Consider the following 27388-nt stretch of genomic DNA (forward strand, 5'->3'; position numbering starts at 1 on the left):
CTACTTAGTGGGGCTGATAGCCAGAAAATGGACCTTTTCTACAGCGAAGCCCTGTAATGCTAAGACATTTCCTACCATCCTCAATTCAGTATTTCAGACACTATCCTATTCACACCAAATTAAAAGCATTCAGGACTCCTCTATTTAAAATGTTGTTACTTTAAAAAAATATATTATTTTCAGGTTTTCTTCTTATGTTGTTATCTACTGCTCTATGGCTGTTAATAGTATTTAAATTTTATATTATTTTAAATTAATTTATTTGCATTTTAAAGCCCTCAAGCTGGTTTAAATAAAGCTGGTATGGTCTATATTTTTACCAATTGTATCAACTTGGCTGTTGAACTATAGTCTATTTTACTTGGAAAGCAAGTGGCATGGAAATACTGGATTAAAAATCCCCAGCTACCTTTCCTTTCAAAGTATCTTTTTCCAAAGTTGTTTTTGACTGCCAAAGTGGGCCAATGGAGCTTTATTCTAAAACTGAGTTCACTAAGCCATAATAGCTGAATTCACACACATTAAGCAGAACTTGCTTAATGATATAGTGGCTATTATTCATTATTTATTTATCATTTATTAGATTTATATCCCCTTTCTTCATGGCACTCACCATGGTGGACATAATAAAAAATTATTTAATCATAGACCAAAGACAGCCAGTTATAGTAATCAGATAGTACAATTAATGAAGATTCATAAAACAGATGAAAGACAAAGAAAGGCCAAATTCAAACCCCACACTTCCTAAAACTGGTCTCAGGGGAACAGAATTTAGCTGTTGTCATCAGTAAATGATATTAATGGACAGGACCATTAACAGAAAACACCCTACCTCCTTCAGAGGCCAGCCTGACTACTTACCAAGAATATTCACTTGGAGCACCATGAGGGATAGTACAACCTTATATAGGCAACTATCTTCATCCAAACAAGAATATTACTGTACCTTCCCTCCAACATATCCATCAGATAGAATACTAGAATAATATTAATATTATTAATATAGAATATTGCATAAATATTCTATATTCTATATTAAATATTAATATAGAATATTGTATAAATATTTAAGAGTAGAGAAGGATTTGTACGATGGAGGGCCTTTACGGTTGAGGGTTGAGCCTTCCTCTGTACAGTAGGCCCAAACTGAGGGCTCTTTGTTTGGCCTCTATCAAGGTTTCATTCTGGCCATGCATGATTAAGAACTGAACTGAAAAACCACAATACAGTAGGCTAAATCCTTGGCTACACTTGGAAACAAATCCCACTTAGAACTTTATTTTAACTTTCCCACTTGGAAACAAATCTGTCAGCAAGGATGGACTGAACCAGGGACCTCCCACAAAAGTCCAGATTTATTTATTTGTTTGTTTGTTTGTCAAATTTCTATCAGCATTTTGGAATGCTGCCTAAAAGTCCAGTTTTAGGCAGCATTCCAAAAGAGCAAATTCTCATAGGAGCCTTCAGGGAGGCAAAACCAAGCTGTGCTGTACATTGTAATTTCGCTTCCCTGTGTAGTGGTAAAAGACTAGGAGTGGGGAAGACCAGCTCCATGTCAACCCCAGCCACAGAAGCTCACTGGTTGACTTTCAGCCCAACCTACCTCACAGGGGTGTTGTGTGTGGAGACATGGAGGAGGAGGGAGTACTATGTATGCCACCTTGAGCCCCTAAAGCAATGTTTCTCAACTTTGGCAACTTCAAGCTGTGTGGACTTCAACTCCCAGAATTCCTCAGCCAGCTGGGGAATTCTGGGAGTTGAAGTCCACACAGCTTGAAGTTGCCAAGGTTGAGAAACACTGCCCTAAAGGAAAGGCAGGTTATAAATCTAATCAATCATAACATACATCACCCTGTCATAGCATAATGCTGGATCACACTTATTTTCTGAGTTTTAGTACATAATATGTTTTGGAAGACCTCAGCTTAAATTTGGTAGGAAATTCTATCCAGAAAGCTAAACACTTGCACCTGGCGAGAGAAAAATGCGCCAATCTAGCTACTACATTGCCCTATCTACCAGCATTTCCCTTTCTTCTGGGTTGAGCAGCTAGGGAAAGAAGAAGATAAACCACAGCTCATCTGCCAAATGCTTCTCCCCGCCTAACAGTAAACTGCAACTTAAAAAAAAAAATTTTTTTAAGTTGGCCGAGAAGAGGGGGAGATGTGATAAAATGGATGAGATTGCGGGGGGAAGCCCCGCTGTGTATAATTATCAAATCTTGTGAGGAGCACCTCCCTTCTCCTTGTTGCCATTAGAAGGAAATAAAAAACCCTTCGTGGTGTTCGGTTCCAAGCCAGAAAAGAAGATGCCGGACGACACCTGTGGAGAATCAGGTTTCTGTTTATTAAAAAAGCCCCAGCACAGCAAGTAAGCAGGCTTGGCGAGTCCACACAGGACCACTGCCAAATACCCCCGTTTATACTTTACTTTTTATCTTTTTAGCCTGCACCTAACAGTCGGCACCTCCTTGCGTAGAGACACCTTCATCTACATCCTAGCTGACTTTGTTGTTGTTTATTCGTTTAGTCGCTTCCGACTCTTCGTGACTTCATGGACCAGCCCACGCCAGAGTTTCCTGTCGGTCGTCAACACCCCCAGCTCCCCCAGGGACGAGTCCTGCTTCTTTTCTTACTGTTACGTAGAATTTTAGGCTTTATTATTAGGATTTTAATAAAGGTGATATTAGTATTTTAGCATGGCATCCGTGCCTCCTTTTGAAGTTTAGGAAATCATGTTTTCCTTTGAGCCAAAGCCATTTCCTTTGATGTGCAAAAAACGAGCCCCTTCGGGGACCATCAACCAAACAAGAGGGTTGTATTCTGAAGTCCTTGAGTGTTGTTAAAGAAACAAACCCTGGTGGGAAAGGAGGAGACACAACATATTTTAAGGGTGTCTGTCTTTTCTCACATCTAATGTCTTTTATTGTTTCATTTGTTGCTTTCTGATGCATTACATATATCAAATGTATCATTTGTTTCTCTACCCCATATAAAAACTTGACTGCCCCCTTAATAGAGGCCTTTCACCTTGTGGTTCATTTTATTTATTTATTTATTTATTTATTTATTTATTTTCTATCCCGCCTTTATTATTTTTATAAATAACTCAAGGCGGTGAACATACCTAATACTCCTTCCGCGTCCTATTTTCCCCACAACAACAACCCTATGAGAGGGGTTGGGCTGAGAGAGAGGGACTGGATTTTGTCGAGGCTGGGGGGCAAAAAAGCCACTTTGCAAAAGTATTGGGTGTTTCTCAAATTCAGGGACTAAGCTTTTTACTTCTTTTTATTTTTAATATTTTAGGCTTTTAAAATAATAGAATGTTAGTAATTTTTAATCATATTATATAAACCTCACTGCACTGAAATCTGCCTTGAAACAATAGCATGTATCACGATTTACAATATTACAATAAAAGGGGGGGGAATGGGGAAAAAAGAAGTCTACGTGATCCTCCTGCCTCATTCAAATGGGGTTTCTACTCCTTCTGTTTTTTTTATAATTTCTATTGAGAAGTTTTACTTGAAAAAAAGAAATATAAGAAATATACAAGAGAAGGAAAGAAGAAAAAAGAAGAAAAGAAAAAGTGTGAGAAACAATACAGTTAAAAGAAAAGGGGGGAAGATAATTAAAGTGACTTCCAACCTTCATTATAGCAGTTACAATCAAAAGTATTATCCTTCCTACCTCTTAAATGTAACCCTCCTACTGTTCTAAATATGGCATACTTCTGCTAAATATTCAGAAATTTAGACAATGTATCATGATTTACAATATTACAATAAAAGGAAAAAAATGGGGGAGTCTACGTGATCCTCCCACCTCGCTCAAATGGGGTTTCTACTCCTTCCGTTCTAAAAATGGCGTTACTTCTGCTAAATATGCTGGCACGGCTCCTACCGTCTCCCTGGATGCCTCCCCTCCCACGGTCCCATCCTCACACCCATCCCTTTCTTACCCTGGTGGCTCCCCTCCATCCTCGTCCCCCGGGATGCAGGAGGCTCCTTCCTCCACCTGCCTCTTCTCAACCGACACTGTGCAGGAAGACTCAGAGGCAACTGCTGTGCTGCTCAGAGCCCAGCCGCAGGTTCAGTGGAAAGAACTAGGCCTCTGCTTATCCTGCCCTCCTATGCAAGATCAGCACACGCGTACCAAAGTGTTACTCTGCGGATCTTAGTGATGGGTTTTTTCTTTTTTCCTAATACTTCTTATTAAAATTTTTCAATACAAGTATTGAAAATGAAAGGAAAAAAAGCGAGAAAGATAACATAGAATTATGACTTTCGCCCTTCTTTCCATGAGTAATTGCCATCTTAATTTTTCCCCTTCCTCTTTAACCCTTTTTAATCCCCAAACCCATAAATCATCAATTCAGTCTTTTGTCTTTTAACAAAAGTCCATATAAGGCTTCCAGTCTTTTTAAGAAATTTCATCATTTTTTCGCTGACCAGTTGTGGAGGTTTTCTGATGAAATTTCTGATTTTTCTGTGGCCAGCATGGGAAAAAAAACCTCTAGCAGAAAAATGGTAGAGTCCGCATCTTACTGTTATTAATACCGTGAGGAAGCTGATTTGAGCACATGATGCAACCAATAGAAGCAGGCTGCTACTCCAATCTTTTGTTAAGAGACACAGAAATGCATATATTCAGACACCAACCATGCTTAAGTCTCCAGTATTTTATTAGGCTCCTTCAAGTGTAGCTGTTGACATAGCTTTATTATTTATTTACAAGAGCTCAGTTCTTCCTTCAAGACCTCAGAGACTGTGTCCAAGAGAAATGCTCTGATTGGGCCAAGGATACTTTGCTTACAACACTCCATCAAGTTTTCTATAGTATACAAAAGCAGCAAAAAGGGGGAAATAAAACAATGGTCAAGTGTAACCGTCCTAAGACACTATGTAACTAATACAAGATCCTAGGGAAGGTTATACAACTGAAGAGGATCAGAGAAATGCTGTGTCCAGCAAAGTGTGGAGAATGGAAAAAGATGGAAGAAAAGCAAAAAGACTGAAAACATGATCTGCTAGAAAGTTACATTTTTCAAGTTCAAGAAACAAAAGTCAAACACATGTTTCTGGAAAATGAGGAGCTGTTTGAATTAATAACAGACTGGGAATTACTCTTCATTTAGCACCAAAAAAGGAAAGATGACATTTTTTTAAACAATCAAGTCAATCCCTCCCAGCTCAGAAGAAATTAGTTTGTAAGACCCGCTCTGTCCAGAGCAAACAAAGCCAACTTGAATTATACTGCTTCCAAAATTAAAGGAGTCTTGGCTTTAAGTCTCCCAACATACAGAATTTTACAATGGATGATGTACTTATTTTATTTATATTTATATTTATATTAGCCACTCATCTCACATTTGTGACTCTGGGCGGCTTACAATTGGTGCTATGCCAGAAGCATTTCTCGGGTGGAAATGCTTCTGGCATAGCACAAGGTTTACAGCTTTACTGGTCATCACCAGCTCCTTGAAATACATTTGGTAAATAACAAGGAGAGAGAGAAGAGACACGCAAGCATATAGGATTTTCCTTGACCTTTCAGGTAGCCATTGAAAGCACCTATACAAAATCCTATATAAATAGACATTATTGGGCCTACCTGTAGCATTCCAAAGGCCTGAATTACTTGTATCTATCAGAAAAGATCATAGCTTATTCTAAAAATAAAAATCACTGTCAGTCCCTGGATACTCAAACTCAGTCATTAATCCAGCAGTGCCCCACGCTAAATGAATAGAATAGGCCAAATGTATTAAGTCAGGATGCACATGTGATCCCTAGACCCATTTTTGCAGCCCCCAGGCACCCTCCCCTCCATAGCATTCCCACAATTTGACAGCAGTGCAATTTCAGGAGAGGGGACACATAAAACAACACATTATTTTGCATTAAAGGAATACCCAGGCCATTTTTAGAAAAACAAAACAAAAAAGGCAGCTCCACCTCCTCCAGGGAGATTACCATATCACCAGCCCCGCCGTGGCCCTCAGTGGCTGAAAAAGGTAAAAATAAAAGTACAGCTCTGGGCAGTAAAACATTGCCCATGTTTGTTTTATGTTATGGACTCAAGCCCTTCATGCCACAAAGCTTGCCACGCATTACTTTTTTATCCTGCCTGGATTTAAATACAATTGGCTTGCCTGCCTCCAGTTTCCAATGTAATGAAAAATTACACACAATTTTCACCTACACATAATATAATATTCTTCCATTGGTAATGTGAAATCTAATTTATTCTGCAGCTGCAGGATAACTGCTGACAGGTTTTGTGACAAAGAGAAAAGAAACCTAGGAGAAAAGCTCTGACTATCTTTGTGTAGCCCAGACAAGAAAAAAATGTCTTTTGAAAATGTGGCCTTGTTTTTCAAGTCTGTTTTCAAAATATGCTCTTCAAGTATACAACATCTTACAACAGAAAACAGCCAACACTTTCAGGAGAGATCCAAAAACATGTAAGTCACCTCCACACTCCCTGGAGGAAGGGGGACATGCAGAAAGAGTCCAGATAGGTCTAAATGGCATGAACCATGGCTGAAGTGCATCCCACCTCTGCGATACAAATATATCCATTCCACGCTAGGTTTGGTATAGTTTTAAGTGGATCAGCCATCAGCAATGTTAAGTTGCGCTCCCCCTATTCCAGACAGGACAACAGATTGAGTAAAAGTGACAAATGAATGTCCAAATTAGAGTTCAAAACCTGCTTCATCTCCAATGTAATGGGAGGCAAAGCATAACCAATTTTATACCCATCGCAGCTGCTGTTGGATGTTGTCAGCTTAAGGAAAACGTCAGCTTAAGCAGTACAGCTAAGAATGAGTAAAGCTTGTCTCAGCATAAATTGGGGGTGAGATGAAGGCAATACTCTGGGGACACAACAGAAAAGTGGCTTGTTTGTTTCATGGTTAGGTGCAATTGGGGAAAGGCCTTCGGGTGACCAGTGTGGGTGGGATCAGAGTGGCACCTTCTGGCAAATTCTGGGGGATGCAGCATGCCCCCTCTTCTCCAGTCTGTCATCTTCCTCTGTCACTATTTTGCCATCAGCTCTAAAGAGCTGGGTACAGCTCAATACTGTCAATATTTCAACTGCTCTAAAGTAAGGCTGAAGCAGCAGAACTGTGGAATGGTGTTAACAAAACCAGGCTGAAGCAGCATAAATCACTAAAATAGGGCAACACTAAAATGACAAGATCAAATTCTTTCCAGTTGCCTCTCAAATAGTCCACAAAGGAATCTAGAAGTCAGCATTTATTCTCTACATAAAGAAAGAATGAGAAGGGGAGAGAAATCCTGCTGCTTATGACTCAACTTCCTTTTTGAGTCCAATCTTTAACAAAAAAACTTTATTCAAAGTGTCATGTCTGACTAGGGTACAGGAAGAGGGCTCAAAAGAAGGTGGACAGGATCCCGTAGTCAGACCTGTCCCATTTCTACTACAGTGCCATAAGTCCCATTAGCTGATGACATACAGTATGTATAATTTAGATACCACCATCTGGCAATGACCTGGAACATGCTCAGTAACAGCAGGATCAGCAATGGGAAGAGAAAATTTCACGCTACTATAGTTTTTTGACAACTCAAAGACTAGCAGATAGCATTTTAACTCAGCAGTGGAGAAAAGCCCTTAGGCAGACAGCATTGCACCTCAGCCTTGTCCCACATAGCTTTGACAGACTTTCTTTTGTGTATTGTTCACTCTGAGAATTCCGAATATTCTCAAATTAGTATTTATAGACCACCTGGACATCTTTTCCTTTGGTCTTTACTTGTCTAAAGAGAAGGTTTATAAATATAATAATAATTTAAAAGTAAATAAATTAACATCTCAGTGAAGTATATGTTGTAACACTACACATAACTCATTAATGCCAGCTAATTTGCATAGGACAGAATTGTCTCTTGAGCCCAGCAGAAGGAACAAAGTCAACTGCACGAAAGACACAAAATAAGGAAAGGAAGAAAAACATAGTCAACATGCAGAATGCCCACTGACAATAGCATTATGTTTTTTGTTGAGTGTTTCAGATTTCCTTTTTCTTCCTCAACTGTTACAGAAAAATATTGTTTAGAAATTACAGTTTACCTCTCTCTAAACTTTAGAGTTCAAGAGAACGTAACTTTTAAATTTCCAGTTCCACTTATGGGATCTCTTTGATATTTTTGATGCCACTGGTTATCAGTTGAGTACAGTCTCAAGGTAAATTTTATAACACAGAAGATAGGGGGGGGAAACTCTGTATGTTTCTTACATCTGATAAGAAGGAATCTCTTCCAGATAAAAAAAACCTGGTTCTTTCAAGCAAATAATTATTAGCCAAACTACATAAAAACAGGCAGCCTCGTTATAACTTAACTTATAACTTAACGTTATAAAGCGTTAAGTTAGTAAACTTTTTGCACATCTTCAATATCTAGTTAATTAAATAATTAAATTGATTAAAATCATTTGCATAGATTAAGCACTCCCAATTAAATAGGTTCCTTTTCTTTTCTTTTTTTTAACCACAGGGACTACAAGTACATACAGAAGTACTTGTATAAAAGTACAAGAACTTACACTACAAGTACTTACAGAATGCAGCAACCGTCAAAACTCTTTCCCTTCTAAATGAGAAGGAAGAATGCCACTTTTAGGAGTTTGCCTTGCTAAGAAAGGCATGTTTAAAATGACCTTCTTTTACAGTCATTGCTTTCTTCCATATATCCAGATTTGATTAGGTTTAAATAAATTAACTAACTGATCACCTAGATTGCATACAATTAAAACAGACTTAGTTTTAACAGTTGAAAGAAACAGCCTTATTATTTGCAACATTGCCCCAGAGGATTGCTGGAATCAAATAATGCAGTTGGATCTTTGCATAGAGATTTTTTTTGCTGAGCATACCAGCAGATGGAGAAAGGAACAGACACATGCCAAGATGGAGCTGATTCTAAAATGGATTTTGTTGGACTTTAATCAGAAGTTTCCAGTTCTCACTGTATCAGCTTAGCTAGAAATATAAACCTTCGTCGTCAGCCAGCCATACGGTGCATACAAGTAGTGCTGTTCTTTTATCAGGGTAGAAAAAAATGCCAGCCAGAAGCAAGCCTGCACCACGAGAAGGAACTGAATAGCAACAGATGCACCCTTCAAAAGAATGTAATTCCTTCGCTTCCTGTAGCATTGGCAAAGAGGGTCAAATCCATTTCATACTCAGTTCAACACTACCAACACACTTACCCAGGAATCCCAGGTTAAATTAAGTCTTCCCTCACTATGCACATAATTAATACTACCTCTCCCCTCCTCCATCATAAGATAGGACAGAGGGGCAGGATTACGCTCCCAAACCTAAGTCTTATTTTTAACAAATATGAAGGATACAAACACAAAAAAGATCCAGTAAGAGAGCAGCAAATTTATACAGGACACATTTTGCATGGCAGAGCAGCAGCTGCTTGGGAAGGGAAAGGATGCAACTCTTAACTGCTTGTCAGTGGTGTCACCTTTCAAGAACATTTTCCCATCTGCTAGTACATCCAGACAAAGTCTGAACTTGGCAGACATGAGAAGAGAGATATGTGTCAGTACTAAACCCAAAAGTAAGTTTACAATGGGGTTTTGTGTCTTCCTAGTTATGCAGTGGGGAAAGAGAACAGGGGCATCTCAATATAGGAAAAATACAAGAACCTTTTTAAGAGCAGTGTATCATTCAAGTAGGAATTTTAAAACATGAAAAACAGAGCAAGAGAAGATAAGGAAGACAGGAAGAAAGTTATGGAAGGCAAAGGGACAGTTTAAATCCAGTTAGGCTCAAACTTAAGACGTTAAAAAGTAAGTCAAAATTCCATCATAATTAATTACATTGTACAAATTGAGCGATTACATACAGACATCAAATTCTTCAAAGGACTACAAAATACCCTTCACACATTATATACCACATATCACACATTATATACCTTCTCATGGTATCAAAACAAAGGGATGAAGCAGCCTCTCTCACTCAAAGGGTAATTATAGTACAAAATGAAGATACAACATGTATGTTAATCAAAAATACTGCTAGATAGTCCCAGGATAAAAGACTCTTTGGAACTGGGTTTTTTGACTTACTCCCAAAGTTGCATTAAAATGATTCAAATCAGCTACCTTTGTAGAAAATCATCTTACTAAATTACACTGTCTGAAAGTGCCAGCCTTCCAATAAATCTGCAGCATTCACTACTGTAGATCTGCCATGGACATCCATTCCAGAAGAACTATGGACAATCAAGCAGTTTATAAGAAAGCAGCAAGTATTTTCAAACTTTTCTAAGAATAACTTTATTTTTTGTCTCCAACTGGGGCTGTCTTTCCACTATTACCCCATTTGGAATATTCTTTGAGACAAGCAGAGCAAGCCAGATTCCCTACCTCCTGATTTTACTCTGGAGAAAGAAATAGCATTCAGCATGAGTAAATTGCTAAGGAGAAAGAGGAATCTGAATGGAGAAAATGAAGCACTCACTAAAAGAAATGTAAACCCACTAGGCTGCAGAAGCGTCAATGTAATTTAAGCACAATCCTTGTGAAATCCCATAACTTCCAGTTATGTGTCACTTCCAGAGATGTATCAGCCAAAGCCTCCTTAGCTATTCCCAGTCAATCTCAGGATCTCTACCCAGACTCAGTACCTCCCTACAAGTGGAAAAAAATATTTAAAAACATCAGGCTAAAGCTTTCTGAATTTATCTCCAACAAAGGGACACAGCTCAGCCTGACAAGCTCTGATCCTTCTCATATCCACCTCCCCCATCCTGGCTTAGAGAACAAGACCAGGAGCATCCCCAGCTCACAGAACAGTTCCATCATCCAGGGCTATCTGTAAGGTGGCACACGTTCAGAATGCATTTCAGAGCAACTGGAAGTCCTAGGTCTAGTGACCTCCTCCAAAGAAGCCATTCTCAGGACCATCCGTTCGGGGGGCCCTGCTTCCTTTGCCAGGATTAGGTGTAGTGGAATACTTGGGTGGGTAACGGATGAAGAGCCGGTCTTCTTCCTTCTTTATCCAACGTAACAGCTTGGTCAAGACATTGATGGCACCAGCTTTAGTCACCAAAGGATTGAAACATGTATATAATTCAAACTTACTGGTGACCTATGAGAAAGGAAAAAAAAAAATAGACCATTCGGGCTACATGGCTACCACCACAGAACATGTATAAGACATTAACTTGGGAATACAGGGGAAACCAAAGATTCCAACTAGGAAAGAGAGGAGAACTTTTGACAATAAGCAAAAGGATTAAAATATCCCAGCTCCTTCCCAATTCCTAGATGGAACCTTAATTCATTAGAAAGCATATCGATGATTGTGGTTCCTAAAAATTTTCAGTGACCAAAATGGTCTCCAAACGTAACGTTAGGAGCCCAAAGTAATGCTCTCAGTTTGCAAAAAAGCAAAAAATATTTCCATGAAATACTTTCTGTTTTATAGGATATGGAATTCTTTAAGATGTACAGTATGAAAAATATTATGTTCAGTGCCAAAAATGCTAATTCTTAGTCATGCTGTAGAGCTTTTTGAAAGCATTCAAATGTTTTCACCGCTGTAATACAAGTTTCACTAGAGGTCTAAACATACTGCTAACTCCTCAATACTCTGTCAATTAACAAACTGAAATTTATCGTTTTGAAACTTCCATCCTACTGCATTTATGTGGGAATAAGCTTGGTGTGGTGGTTCAGTCACCAGGCTACAAACTGGGACACTGTGAGTTCTAGTCCTGCCTTAGGCATAAAACCAGCTGGGTGATCTTGAGCCAATCATTCTCTCATCCCTAGGAAGGAGGCAAGGGCAAACCACGCATAGGATTGTTTTGTAATTTTGTAAATATTGCAAGTAACCTAATTTTATGCACTACAATTATGCATGATATATTTTATAGTTAAATAAGAAAATACTGAACATGTTAAAACTTCTCCCATTTTCAAAATTGGAAATAGATTTTATTTTGTCATTGCTTCAGAATATCCAAGATGTTTACATCTTTTCTGAAGGGTCCTCCCTGAGCCTTTGTAGACTAGTTTCATATTGTTCCTGAGAGTAATGACTCTCTAACCGATGGTTAATTTTTTTCAAAACCTTTCCTTTCCTTTACCACTAATAACAAAGTGGAAAACTCCTAGTTTAAGCCAGTGCAATGTACTTTTAAAATGCAGCATGAGAACCTCTGCCTTCTGCTTCTCCTCCTTCTGCCACTAGTATTTATTTATTTCAGGTTTAGAAAACTGACTGATGTTACAATTATTAAAATCAGTAAGGGGAGATTCATAGTTCTTGTTACTATTGGCCAAAAAACCCAAATAAAAATTTCCCTAGCAGGGAATGAGAAAACAGTAGAAAGACTGATGACTCCATCTTTCTAATTCTTTCCTGCAAGATGTTTGCCCTTTATAACCATCTTATATAATCAGACGTATGAAGAAAACAGGGGTTTAGGAACTCTCTCATGTCCCCATATAACATAGGTCCAGCCCATCCATCTGCCGGTCTATCACAGAGTTCTACCCTTAGCCAAGAAAGAGATACACTGCCATGCCTCACCCAAGCCAATAAGGTCTCCTTTTCAGCTACATGGTAGATGAGCCGTAGAGGACGCGAGGTACTGTGGATGCGACCATGAAGGTAGTGGTAGAGGTCAAAGAGTCGGTGCCGTTCATTCTCACTGCAATATGGTCCCTCCAGTTCTGGACTGTAGTAGGTGAAGAATAAGATATTGAGGAAACAAGCAGCTTAGAGTTCACACACACAATGTCTTACCCCAGAAGAGACTCCAGAATTCATACATAACAAGCTGTTGTTCTACAGATAGTGCTAGATGTGGCAATGCTCAGCCTACTGCTAGTCCCTTGAGTTTAATGTCATCAGCTTTTGGCAATCACACTGGAATCTTCTAAAGCAACTGCAGATCTGATTGTGCAACAGTGTACATTTGTAGCTGGGCCTACTGCTCTATAATGTATTGTGCTATATCAGTCAGAAGAGGCTTCCTGGACCTTGGAAGAGTTTAATAGAAGGAACTGCAGAATAAGTTCTTGCCAAAATAAATCACATGGCCCATTCCAGTAAGGAAGGGCTGTTATTAAGGCTGTTTTTCCTGAAGCAAATGGAGGGAAGGAGGAGGATTTCTAATGCAACACCATCCCTTTAACCATTAAAATACATCAGAGTCAATTTTACTTCTTGACATCTTTTAGATTATTGTTTATAAATTTTGCCAACTAATTGGGATCTCATGACATTCAGCCTTTGATTCCCTTCCTGAAGCCCAGAAGTCCCAAGACAAAATCCTCTTTCTACACATAGATTCTTGTGAACTGGGAGGAAAGAAAAGCCACATGACTGCCCTATTTAAAGGTGAAACTGAATAAATGTAGCTTAGCTATTCTCACAGCTTCTGGCTGGGAGTTATAAAGAGGGGAAGAGACAAGGACTGAAAAGGAACAGCTTCAGCTCAGCAAACTTTAAAGAAAAAAAAAGATCTAAGTAAGATTAATCCTAAAGTGGAACTTTTTTGTTGGATAAGGCAGCATGCCCAGCTTTACCACAGAGCATACACTCAAAATGCAGTATAGTATATGTTTACAAACATGTTTGTATTTTGACAAATGAATAGTTCAATGAAACAAACAATACACCTCAAAATATTAAGGGCAGGAAGACATACAGATACCATGAAAGGAGCAAAGCAGAGTGGGATGAAGACTGGTTGTGTTGCAACTTGCAAACCAAGCATCATATTAATTAATTCTTCAAGCCTATAATTCTCCAATACATTTGGATTATTCCTATTTTTCTTTTTCAAGAAAATCCAGATTCACTTTCTGTAATTCTACATGCAAAATAAAACTATACCAACCATTAATCATTTATTTATCTTGCATGACTTCAGTCAGACTAACTTTGGTATTATGTGAATAATTCAAAAGAGACTTCCTGCTGGGGGTGTGCATGTCAGGACATATCTAAACAAAACAAGAACAATAGAGGGGCAGTCAAGAATGACAAAACACACTGCTAAATTCAGCTTTGTCTTTTGATGTCAGAACATCACCTTCACCTGCACATTGTCAAAACATCTACAAAATCAAAAGGAACACTAACTTGCGACGAGAGAAAGTTACAACAAAAAATCTCAGGAACTCTTTCTTAGGCAGATGCAGGACATAAAAAAAAAAGTAGCCATATTTTTAGATATTACTCCAAACATGAACAGAGTGATATGTCACATTAAGACATCCATGGACATCTAGTGGAATCGGAACCCCAAAACAGCTGAAACTGGACCCTGTGCTGATCATCATAGATACCTCTTTGCTTCAGGACACATTTGATCCTGCTCACAGTCAACTTCAACCCTCTAAAGCTTATTACCTGGTGAACTGGGGAAGCTGTCGGTAATTATCCGGTATATCCAGAGGTTTATACATAAAGTGCCGAAGATCTGGCACTCCCACCAGCCCCACACTATAAGATGGGCTCTTTAAGCCACTTGAGAGTGCCTGCAGGTAGTTCTGAGTCCTCATGCCCTCCTCAATTCGTTTCTTGCAGTCCGAGACAGAATAGAAAGAGTCCTTGTCCGTGGAGAGAAGGATGAGGCAGACAGTACATTCTGAATCCAAATAAGAAATATAAGCATAAAAGTAACAATCAGGGTTGAAACGTGGCAAACAAATAGGTGTCCAAATTTCCCCAGTTTGGAAGGCAGAGGTTGCCCCAATGAGATTGAGCAACAGGTGCAGGTCAGTAGGTTCCAACCGGCAATCTTCAATGACTGTTTTCTCCTGCACTGTGGTGACCAGTTGACTACGAGCCACCAAAATGGAGAAGACCAGATTAGGGGTGATGGCTTTCTGGAGCAAAGTGCCCAGGGAATCCCGGAGGGAGGCGGGGAGGGGAAGGCAGCGTACAGCTCCAAGGAGGAAACAAGGATCTGATTCTACCAGGTTCAGCAAACGGTCAAGGATCTTCTCTGAGCCAGTCAACAGACGCCGGAGGTCATAGTTCTTTTTCCGCTCAAAGATGCGGGTGATGCTGGCCTGGGTAAGCATGCTGATGATCTGATCATAGACGTACAAAAGCTCCTGGCGTAGCTGCTGCTCTGATTGTAGGGTATGTGAAACTGAAACCAGTACCAAGGGGCCCTGCTGCACAAAAACCAGTTTATGATCATCTGTGGTAAAAGGAGGGAGGAAAAAAACCAGTCAGTTGCTTCAGTAGATGGAGTGTGGCACAAATATGATATGAGTTTTGGAAACTCAACAAATGCAATTATTAGCTTTCTTAGAATCTCTATTTCTTTTCTTTTAAAAAAAAAGTTAAATCAAGGATTTACTGTATTTGAGCTGACGGAGTAAATCTGGGCAAAGAAGAAGAGTCTCAGTGTAAATGCCAGGAACTGGGAAGAACAGACCATGAAATAAGAAGTGAGCAGAACACATCTCTGTTTTCATGAGGATTTGAGGAGACTGCTTCTGATCCTGAAACGTATCTTCTACTGATTAAAACTAGAAACAAGTCATAAAAGAGATATATTTGAGAACATTTTAATGAAAGTCCTATATTTATGGCATGGCAAAGAAATTCAAGGACTGAATGAAGTAACAGTGAAAATTGCTCCTGCATTGAAGATGCTGGAGAGAACAAGTCTTATGAATAATAAATATTTTTTAATGTCATCCTTTTTTTTTAATCTTATCATCTATGGTCAATTCCTCTTAGAGTTAAGGTCAGACAGTTCAATGCAGTTGAGAAAAAGAGGTGTATTTTCCTCTAATTGTTCCACTTTTATCAGTACATCCACCAAGTAATACTAAAAACTGGTGATGGTTATTCTAGCAAAAATATCCCATAAACATCCACAGTACTGAACTGAACCGGAACTGGTTCAGCTCCTAATGACTTTGCAAGTATTATTTGCTTCCCTGATACTAAGACTACTGTTCCATTTTTTAAATTAACATGAAAAATCTGGCAGAGTAACTCCTTGAATCAAGCTTAACACCTTGGCAATAACATGGAAGTTATTTTTTACTGTCTTTTCTTCTTCTTTTTACTTCCCAAATTCACCAACGGTCCTGGAATACCCAGGCATTGGTTCCTCAACCCCATCCAAATACTACCAATTTTTCCAAGATCTGCCTAGATTGGCTAGGTGTGGCATACGTCACGTACCTTCTAAACATGAAGTCCACGTGTCTCACTGAGCACTGAACAATATGTATTCAGGTTATATCAAACCTGAACAAAAATTAACTTTTATCAGAAATGAGGATTATACTGTCTGAGTAGTGAAATAGAATTTAAATCATTAAATTGAATTTTCCGGCCTAACCCTTTAAATGAATCCATTTTAAACTAAATCCATCCTGACTTCAATGCCCGTAAATCCCACGCCGGCATGGCTGAGAATCCTGGCACCAAAGCACAAGTTAGTTCAATGCATGAATCCAGTTCCTTTTCCCTTCATTAGACTTTGGTGACATCAGCAGTTTTCTAAGCTTTCTGCTGGGAGCATCAACGTGCGGTTGGGAACTTTAAAAAGAAGCATGCATTTGCACCACGCAGGCAATCGGCTGCACATACCAAAGTATTTATAGCATGGCAAAAGTTCCAGAATTAAGATGTGCTCACCGTAAACTACTTTAGAGTTTGGGATTTTTTCTTTCCTGGATAAAGAGTTGCTCATAAAATCACCCTTCTCTTTGCTCAGCATAATACTACATCATAGTCTGTGGTTTCTACTAAGACAAAAGCCAGAATTTTATCTATTAAACTTAGAACTCAAATCAAATACAAGCTGGAACAACAGTTTCTTTTTAAAACAGTCAAAGCATGCTTTGATTCTTCCAGCCATAGCCATATATAGCTATTCTCCAAGTTCATTTACCCATCCCATGTAGAACTTGATCATAATTTTGCCTTATTAGTTAGCAGTGGAGAAAATACAGTAACAGACTGCATGTTTGTCTGGCATTCTGCATTTTAAAAAAGGTTATTAAAAAACTTGTAGTAAAAAGGCGTACATTCTGTTTTCTATATTACCTTCCATATTCAGGAAGGCCATGCGCAGTAGCTGCCTGGCAAAGGACCAGGCTGGGTATGCCTCGTCAGCAGCAGCAGGAGGAAGACGGTGAAGGTCAGCTGGGGTCAGCAGGGGCAGCAGCGTGCAGGGCGGCCAAGAGGGCAGAGATGAGGGGGGAGAGAGGTGGGTGGGGGAAGCTGAAGCGGAGGCAAGCATGGCAGAGCAGGAGAAGCATGAGATCCTGACAGCACAATCCTGGCGTAATGACCGGAACTGGAACCGCTGTTGCTAAGTGATGCAGTCATGTGATGTTTCACCTAACGACCACTTTGCTTAGCTATGGAAATTCCGGTCCCCATTAGGGTTGTTAAGCAAGGACTAGCTGTATACCAATTCATACATTGCCTTTTGTTCCATGAACTTCTCATCCCTCTCTTTTTGAGAAGCTCATCAGCACCACAAAACCGTGATTTCCTTGGTCTTCCCCTTGACCCCTTCACCCTTTATATATTTGTTTTGCAATATGATTCTCACTGATTTACCTTTTCAGCATAAACTATCAAATCAGTCATGCTTTTAGACTTAGATTCCTTCCTTTGGCACATGTTCAAACAAACAGACCTATTTAAACCACACATTCCAAACAAACACATCTTTTTCTAAGCAGATATTCACCAACAATCACCATTTGCATTCATTCGTGAGTCTTCAAATGGCCCAGGCACTTTTTCTATGCTCTTTTATCTTGAGCATCCACCTGCTCAAGTCACTTAAAAATAAATTTTTCTCCTGGATCGCATTCATTCATTCATTCATTCATGTTGCACCATTTTTCCCAAAACTCATCCATGATTGACCTAATTTATACTTTCTGATATACTGTTAGCCCTTTTGTTCATAATCTAACGTTACACCCTCAGTTCCGTATATGTATTCATCAACTCCGCTCCACAAAATTAGATCACCTTCTTTCAGATCTATGACATCCTTCCCCTTTTTAATTTCACAAACACACATAAGTCTTCCCTTCCCTTCCCTTCCCTGTGATTCTTGCACTTTAAGATTTATTCCACTTACATTCCAAGTTGCAAGCTTCTCTATGTTACAATGGTGTAGTGGTTAAGGACCAGGGAAACTCAGGTTCAAGTCCACTCTCAGCTATGGAAGTTCACTAGGTAACTTTGGGCTTTCTTTCAGCCCAACCTACCTCATAGCATTGCTACTATGGGGAAAAAATACATGCTATGTATTATGCCTTGAGCTCTTGGGGAAATAGCAGAATATAAATCCAACAAGCAAATGCATACGGTGGTCACTGCCAGATGGGCCCATAGATATTGACTGCTCCTGCCCACCATGGCTTTCATCAGCCCAGGCTCTTACATAACATTTTTAGTAAGATAGGAAAAGTATCAACTAGGTTATCAGCCTTAGCTGTACCCACATTATATAAAGCATTCCCTGCTAATGCTAAAGTCCCATTACCGGTCAGGTTTGGGCAAATTTTGGCCAGTATAATAGAAGCTTAACCAAAGCTCAGTTTTACTCCAAGCACCCTCACACTACTCTGTGCAAGGTAAGATTTCTAATTTAGAAATTACTTTGCAAGTTGACATACTGTTGCCTATATTCTACCATCTAGAACAGGGTTTCTCAACCAGGGTTCTGTGGAACCTTAGGATTCCGTGAGAGGTGACTACAGGTTCCCTGGGAGATCATGGTTTATTTGAAAAATTATTTCCAATTCAGGCAACTTCACATTAAAGAGGTAAGTTTCGTTATTTTCAGTTTAAGAACACTGTTAATACATATATACAGGCCTACACATGAAATGAATATAACTATTTTGTAACTTCTGGCCTATATTTGTGCCTGAACGTGAGGGGTTCCGCGAGGCCTGAACAATATTTCAAGGGTTCCTCCAGGGTCCAAAGGTTGAGAAAGGCTGATCTAGAATATATATATATATAGAATAAGGACAACTTCAAGATACATTAAGTGTCAAGGGAAATACAACTGTTTTTGTGGTAGTGGTTAGACCAGCCTAGTTGCAAAGGGCCTCAGACTTTTAAATAAACAATACTTATCAAAATAGGTACTAACATGCCAACTGGTCCATAATCCAGTATTTAAATTATGTAGGTGGCCCTTAATGAAATCTAAGCACTGCAATCCCAAGCTTTTCCTATTGTAGATAAATCATAGGCCCATATAGCCTCCTAATCAATTACAGTATTTACCAAGCATTACTCCTTTTAAAACTTTTTCCATACCAGAGTATATGGAGCGAATAGAGTTATCCCCACTTTGGATGAATGACACCAGTGCCATCATGACACCCATGGTGGAACTGAGGGCTTCTTCATTGCCGTAACGTGAGTAAATGGGTTTCCCAGCCTCACTTAAAATGAAGACATGTTTCCTGTGGGCCCGCCAACTCTCAGCAGTCACATCTTCATCTCGATATGTAGCCAGGCGTGACTGTATTGCTGCCTCCTCCTCTCCTGATGGTCCATCACCTATCACCATTTGTGGGCGAAATTCACTCGAATCTTCCCAAGTGTTGTCAGTTGAGGCTGAATCAGACACATCTTTGTCACTCAAGTCCTCTGGGGCTTCTCTCAGCGACTCCTGCCCATTCACTTTGTCAACTACCATACTCAAGGGTCCATTATTTGGGGCAGCAGGTACCTCCTCCTGCTTCTCTGAGAAAGGGCAGGACTCATCACCATCTGGAAAAGCATATTGAGAAATCTCAGTAAAAGAATCCAGAAATCATCTTTGCCCATCCCCCTTCCATAATCTGGACCGATAACTAGAAACCTCCACTTATCAGGCAGATTAAAACAAGTATATCAATGAATAAATAAAGCCTTCACAACAAATCAATAAGCTGAGCACACATACATACCCCTCCTATTGTCTTAAATCAAATGGTCAAGCCTCCCTTATTTTTTTCATTATGCCTGAACTAGTTCCCAGAAAAGAGGATATTTGAGGTAGGGAGGAGTTGATTGCTGCAAAGTGGCTAGGGCTACCCCCTATATAAGAGAAAATGTTTGGGGAGTTTGCTTGTTTGCTTACAATTATAAGTATAGTTACAGTTATAAGTATAACTGAAACTATATAAAGCTGTAAGTATAACTGAAAGCTATATAAAACTATAACTGAAAGTTAAAAGTATAACTGAAAGTTATACTATCAGTTTTGAGCAATCATGTTCAGGATAAGTAGGCTCCAAAGCCTGCACTAAACCATTTTTTTGTTTCCTTATGTGATGTATGAACAAAGGCATAGGGTTCATACATCATGCTAAATCAAGATTTGTTTCAACCATGATTTGCTGAATATCTTATAAATGCTAGATTAATACATACCATTACAAGCTGGCTAAGTTCGTACAACATATTAAGCCAAAAGTCCAATCCCCTCACATTATAGTTTAGGAGGATATGTGAACCTAAGTACTACAATAACCAGAAATATTTTATGGCTTATTTTGTGTGAAAAGGCCATAGAGGCTTGGTCAATAAACCCTGTTTTAACATACCATGTGAATTCAGTGCTCCCTGCTCTTTTTTCCAAATTCTTCTTCCAAGCCCACTTTTTCTTCCACTAGTCCCAGTGCTTTTGAAAACAAAGGTAAGATATCTGCAAATGTGTGGATTCACACACAGTTCTTATCTTTTCTTTTCCCTTTGTTGTGCAGAGGTGTAAACTGTAAATTTTTTGGAGCAAGGATCTATCATTTTCTGCTTACAGTCCTTGGAACAGTACCAAACGTATTGGTTGCCCTATATTCAGTTCAAGCTGTGATCACATCACACCAGCCAGCTTGATCCAAATAGTGACCATAAAGTGAAAAGAATCCAGTGTAAGAATGAAAAGCTCACTATAGCCAATCAGAAGGTCTGGGATAGAAGAAACGCACTGCATCAAAGTTAGGCAACTTTTGAGACAGGGAGGGTGTAACTGTATGCAGTGGGTGCACTCACAAAATCATTGTCCTGGAAATCCTGCCTGCCCACAAAATGCTTGCTAGAAATTATTCACTTCCCAGGAAGTAAACTGGTTCACACAAGATGCTCCCTATTATACTAGAGAGACCCAAAAGGCATTACCACAAATAAATGTTGCGAGAGACTGATATAGCTTCCAGCATGTAGTTTCCTACTTAATTTTTTTTTTAGGTAAATGAGCCTAGGTCAGACAAGCAGGGAGCCTGGTGGACATCAGAGGAGGGGTTTCTGGGCACTACACTTTCTGCCCCTGCTCTGCAGCTCCAAACCAGATAGCTCAAAGTACTCACATCTGTCTGTAGGATCCAGCCCACGTTTCTGCTCAGGGAGCTCCATGCCCCCTTTACAAGGTAAGCCAGGGTCTTCGTTCTCCATCTCTACATCTCAAACAACAACTGCAAAGGCAAAAGCAAACATGAGGAAATTCCCCAAGTAGCAAACAGGATGCAGGTGCTGTGGTGCCTCCTCACCAGGCCCAACCCATTTCTCAAATTAGGAACAGAGCTACCAGTACCACCTCCCAAGTGCCCTGTGCCCTCCACGCTAATAAACAGTGAGCTAATGCAACCCTTCAAGTTGGAATGTACCAATCCAGACGGGGGGAAAGGACACAGCCACTTCCAGGCTCTTTGCAAAAGACAATCTGTGAGACGTGCCTGCCCTCCCAGCTATAATCTCAGTCACATGCCCAAGCAGGGGTGCCTCAAAGAGACAGCAGGAAATACCCTGGTCACTGATCACTACATGCAAGTTCCTGGAGCTGCATTCCTGGAAGAGGCTGCATCTCCTTAGAGATCTCCATTCTATCATTGCTATAAGCGATAAAATTCAACCGAACTGTAAGCTTCCTTTACAGAAGACAGTCCCCGGCCTGAAGAGCTCTTTGCTTGAATCCTGGTTTTGAGATAAAGAACTATTAAAAGAACGCAAAGGCCTTGAAGTTGGCCATTAATTATTAGTACCAGGACAGGAGGCTGAACCGGCTAGACACAAAGACATCCAGGGTCAGCTTCCCCCACATTAATGAGGGTTGCATTTTTACTTAAAGAATTATTATCTCAATAAATAAGAAAAAAAACAAACAAAGCAAACATATGGCATCAACAAAGCACTGAAAGTATAAACAATGTATAATAAAGCCAAAAACAAATAAAAAAACAAAGCCAGTACAGGAGCAAATAGCAAACACATTATTTGGGAGTATATATACAAAGACATCTTGTAATCTTGAAGAGAAAGATGAAATCTTAAATACCCCTTATTCTGTAAAAACAGTTTTACAGATGGAGGTATATTTAGTTCTAAATTTTCATCGAAGCATATAAATTAGCACAGAAAACTTTTATGTTTATATGTATGTGTCCAGATTTTCTTTTGGGGAAAACATGTTCTCCCTCTTTCGGCCCTCTACTGGTAAGACTGTATTCACACAAGATGTTTATTATTAATTGGTGTCCTCAATTAGCCCGATTTGAGGAGTTTGCATAAGCCATAAAATAAACCCAATAGCTAGGTTTACACAGTATGTTGGACTACAGTGTAGGTGGCTGGTTTGTAATCCAATGTGTCAAATGAACACAGAATAAAAATTGACTGCACTCATACTTAAGAAAAAGAGAAGCATTTGAAGACTTTTTTTTGCTGTTCCATTTTGGTCTAAAGAGAACAGAAATAATCTGGAAGTAAGCAGATGCTAAGAAGGATAGGGCTCTTTTACTTTAAATTGTTGTAGAAAAGAGGACATTTTGGTAGTCGCAACTTGCCATGTAAAGAAAAACTAAAAATGAACCTCCCAGCTATTAAGAAGAGCATCCCTGTTTTCGTTTTTCTACTCAAGAGAGCAGACATTTTTGGAAATTTACTATGTTCCAGGTTCAGATCTCAGATCTGAAAAGAGGGACAGCGATTGATACTGACTGAAATCAGATGTAACACAATGGCTGGAATCACACATTGCACTAAAACTTTTTTTTAACTATGGGTTGTTGAATAAGCCACACTTGACTTAATTCTCACATAACACAAAGACAAAAACCATTATTTGTAAACCACTGTGGTGGCTCAACATAACAGAAGCCAAAATTAAGCAAACTACATTATGACTTAGTACAGCATATGAATCCAGCCTATAGAGCTAGAAAACCCTTATCTAAAAAGACTAGGACCAGGGGCCATTCAGCAAAGCTGGCTCAGTGCTCAAAGAAAGCACTTCCTCACATAATCTGTAGAATTCATAAGACATGATGACAGCCTTTAACTTGGACGGCATTAAAAAGGGAACTGAATAAATGCATAAAGGACAGGTATGTCAAAAGCTATTAGCCTTGAGACTCAATGTAACCTCTCAACTGGAGGTATCATGCTTCCAAACAGCATTTTCAGAAGAAAAGGGTGGAAGAGGTATATGTCTCCATCTCATAGCTGAGAGAACCCCAGAGCTGGCTGGCCACTGTAAGAAAAAAAATGCTTCATAAATATGGGTCCTGGGCTGATTCGGGAGGGCTATTCATATATTCTTATAAATAGTGGGTATGTATAAATAAACATCATAGGAAGCCCCTGCTTTCTAGTACCTAACTCAAAAAAAGTTCTTCAGAAAAAGCTGGTTGTGCATGGCACTGATTAGCTAGCACTTGAGATGGCACATATATATACATAGACTTTCCTTATTATTATTATTAATTAAATTTATATCACCGCCCATCTCCCCCAATGGGGGACTCTGGGCGGTTTACAATAAATAGCATTAAAACATAGCCAGATAAAAATTACATTAAAATATACATAAAAGCAAACATGAAATCCAAGTGGAGATGGATCACTAAGGGGTACTATGGCGCCAGCCATCCCCAGGTGGAGCATCTCTCTCCCCCTCCCAAGCAAGGCGGCAGAACCAGGTCTTCCTTCATGTGTTTGTAAGCTTCCTGGAAAAAAAAAATTAAGTAGAGGATCCAACTAAAGTTTCAGAAAAGAAGCAAGACTACCAGCTAAATCAGTATAGTATTTGGTTTCCTGTTGTGCACATTTGCCATTTCAGTTACTGTTAAGCTGAGAAGTCTCTCTTCTGAATGTCCCATTCTCAAATCATTTATGACAGGCTTATAAATAGTCTTCAGGCTGAGTCAAGGAAGAAATACCTCCAAATTATGGTGTAGTAAAAGTTTTATTAACTGGAAATGGAAAAGAGGGGAAGAGGAAAAAAAAAACATGCCTGAATACTTCTTTTCCTTTTTCAGTTCATTAGGCCAGCACCATCCTTAAACAAGGTCAACTGGTAAAAATATTTGTCAATAACTTTCGTTAACTGATTTGCAAAGCTACTTCCTGAATTTCCAGCTTATAGACACTCCTTTTGCCATCTCAAACAGTAGCACCTGAATAGAGGATTTAGAAATGGCTGCATTTCAGAAAAATCTAGCTCTTCTTCAAGGAATGATGTTCTGCTCAGCAGTCTTCTACTCCCTCAGTCTTGGAGACAGCAGTGGCCAATATGATATAGGACCGATCGTGGATAACAATTTCCACCAGGCAAATAGTTCTGGCATTGCTTACCTTTTCCAGAGACGTGGCAAGCCCACATATGTAAAAGTTAAAATAAATAAAATCAGCAAAAATTCCCAAAAACTCAGTGTTGTTGCCTCAGGTAGGATCTCATGCAAGAACACTGAAACCGTGTAAAATAAACCATTCTTGTTTAATGGTAATGAAAAAGTTGGGGTTCCACAGGAGACATGACTGTGCCATGCTACCAACCCGAGAGAACATCCTACTCAAATGATGCCATAACATCATCCCTGCCCCATGGCTGGCAACTTTGAGGCTTCTAGAAAAGTGGGAAAAAACAGCCTTGCTCCCAAATTGCATATACTGTTATCTTCATCCTCAAAGGTTGGGTAAAACAAGTTTTGCAGTGCTAGGTGAGACTGTTTAAAGTTCAGTTATCATACTGATGACCCAAGTACTACAGCATTACTGTACCACACAGCTAAACAAGTAGGAGAAAAGCATTTATACATTTCAAGTAGCATCAGCCCATCTGAAGCATTAATTTATGAAGGCAACATTTTCCAGCAAGTAAGAATCTCCTCCACAAACACTCTAAGGATTCAGGCATGGTGAGGTTACTGAGAGCAACTGAGTGAGAAAACAACCTGCTATAGGATTGCTTATGAAACCTGCTACCATTGGGTCTTGTCTCAAATAAATAAATAATCGAGAAGACACACAGGATCTGAATTCACCCCAGGATAATTCAGGAATTGGACAATCTCTTTGACAGATGCCTCTGTAAGCCAGCAGCCTGCAAACAGGATGTGAACCATTTATTATTTTGTACAAATGGATCTAACTTCAAACAGAAGATGCCACATATTTCATATCAAAGGAATGGGGACATATTTCTTTTCCGTAACTTCTCAAGCAACCCCTGGCAACACTACCTGAGAGAGTGCAACATATTCCCATTCATCTATGACCAAGTTTAGAACATGGTTGGCGCCGTGATGTGGCTCTGAGGAATTTATATTTTATATAAATTTTAAATATTTTTTCTATATTTATATTTATATTTTTAAGATGTATTTGTTTTTATGTTTTTAATCTCTTGTTATTTTAACTGAATTGTAAACCGCCCAGAGTCGCTTGCGAGATGGGCGGTGTAGAAATATGAGAAATAAATAAAATAGATAAAACAAAATCTCTTTACCTCTCTACACAAACCTAGATCTATTTATAACGACATCAACATCCAGTATTACGCAGGCACGAACCCATCTTAGAAGCTGAGAAAGCACAGCACTTACATGCCCAGAGTGAGATCCCATGTTAACAAGTTCAACCATTTCAGAGAAGCTCAGCAGCACAAGTTACTGTTTCACAAACAGACTTACAACCCCTTTGTCCCCACTAAGTGTCCTCCTCTACTATAAGTGAGTGACCCAAGGAAATAAAGTGGCAGAAAGTGTCACGATTGCCAAAAGGAAGTTTTGTTTTGTTTTCTTAACATTGTGTACCATTAGTGGATAATTCTATCGGTGTTGCTGCGTCTAAAACAATTTTCATTCAAAGGAGTCAGATGCAGCCTTTTATGTTTCCATAAAACGACCTCCTGCCATATCATTGGCACGTTTGCTATACTTTTGGCTAAACTGCTGCAATTCTCTGGCGCAATGGAGGTTTTCCCACACTCCTTAGAAATTCAACAAACGCAGCAAGCTACTGCTTAGCTCTGGGTGCGGACACAGACTAGCTCTATGAGCAGCGATTAGCTTGACGGTGAAGCAGAACCTCCAAGCAGCAGCCTTGGGGACACGAAGAGCAAGGCCAATACCTTTTCCCCTCCTTCCTTGGGATCTTTCCCGGCACATCTGGCCGGCTGCTTCTGAAAACAGAATACTGAACCAGATGGACTGTGAGAACTGGTCCTGCAAGGTCAATCTTACGTCCCGACCCGCCTCGGGAGCCTTCAGTTCAACCCAAGACAACACCTGAGGCCATCCGATTTGGAAAGAAGGAAAAACCCCGCAGGCTCGCTGCCGGCAGCACCACCCCTAACCCTGCGTGGGAAACGAGAGCCGCAGGGGGATCCCGCGCTGCCCCTCGGTTCCAAAACCACCGGCTTTTTTTCTCACCGTGGACCCGGGAGCTGCTCGCATACCCATCGCTGAACAGAACCCCAGCACTCCGCGACCACACTTCCTGATTCGGAGTGGCAGAAGGCGGAGGAAGCATAGGCATTGACGGCCGCTTCCACTAATCACACAACGAGTGGAGAGGAGGGGGTGTGACTTACGAAGCCCAACCGCGAATCGTAGCCCGCACAGTCAGAGCGTAACGCTGAAGACCAATGGAGACCCCAGTTGACAAGCGCGTCAATTAAAGGGGGGCGGAGGGGAAACCCTGAGAAGCCGGAGAGAGCGACAGGGAACTTGGCTAATCAAAATAGGAAGATGAAAGGCGAGAGGCGGAGCAAGCCTAAGACTGAATCAGTCACTCAAACGTAAAATATTGGATGAGAGGAGAGGGCTGGATCAGTCAGAGCTTCAGCCAATCGCGACGGTCATATTTTTCTCTTGTACCAATCAGAGAGAAGACGTTACTTTGGAAAACGATATAAAGCGAGGCCGGCGAAGTTGGTGTATGCCGTCGTTATTTGCAGAAGCGGTGGGAGGGGTTGGGCGTCTGCTTGTATGCCTTGGCCTCGCTTGATTATTAGGAAGGAATATATGGCGATTGATTATTTGGCGGTGGCTTCTGTTATTGTTGTCCAATGGGGCGGAGGTGAAGTCCTTTTCCG

General features: G+C 39.9%; 1 protein-coding gene across 4 annotated transcripts; it reads right to left on the minus strand.

Moving 5' to 3' along the window:
• Window positions 1-4671: 4671 nt before the first annotated feature.
• MON1B (MON1 homolog B, secretory trafficking associated) lies at window positions 4672-26798 on the minus strand. 4 transcript variants are annotated; one of them, XM_063294032.1, is made up of 6 exons: window positions 26724-26798; window positions 21384-21488; window positions 19348-19806; window positions 14425-15223; window positions 12595-12742; window positions 4672-11145 (listed from the first exon to the last, which is right to left on the minus strand). In XM_063294032.1, exons 2-6 carry the CDS (start codon window positions 21466-21468, stop codon window positions 10924-10926), a joined length of 1713 nt encoding a protein of 570 aa, XP_063150102.1. In that variant the 5' UTR covers window positions 21469-21488; window positions 26724-26798; the 3' UTR covers window positions 4672-10923. The 4 variants fall into 4 exon arrangements, with proteins under 4 accessions (XP_063150102.1, XP_063150103.1, XP_063150104.1 ...); XM_063294033.1 differs by having other exon boundaries at window positions 26731-26793; XM_063294034.1 differs by lacking the exon at window positions 26724-26798 and having other exon boundaries at window positions 19621-19806; window positions 21384-21618.
• Between the last annotated feature and the right edge of the window lie 590 nt (window positions 26799-27388).

Source organism: Candoia aspera, chromosome 2, assembly GCF_035149785.1.
Source record: "Candoia aspera isolate rCanAsp1 chromosome 2, rCanAsp1.hap2, whole genome shotgun sequence".
Lineage (NCBI taxonomy): Eukaryota > Metazoa > Chordata > Lepidosauria > Squamata > Boidae > Candoia > Candoia aspera.

Bases quoted from the DNA above. Each gene is read 5' to 3' on its own strand.
- MON1B (XM_063294032.1), bottom strand. From the start codon at position 21,468: ATGGAGAACGAAGACCCTGGCTTACCTTGTAAAGGGGGCATGGAGCTC. The intron at 12,743-14,424 runs GTAATAAGCTTT...CACCTACTACAG, and splicing joins CAGCTTCCCCAGTTCACCAG to TCCAGAACTGGAGGGACCAT. The intron at 11,146-12,594 runs GTGAGGCATGGC...CCTTTCTCATAG, and splicing joins AGGAGACCTTATTGGCTTGG to GTCACCAGTAAGTTTGAATT.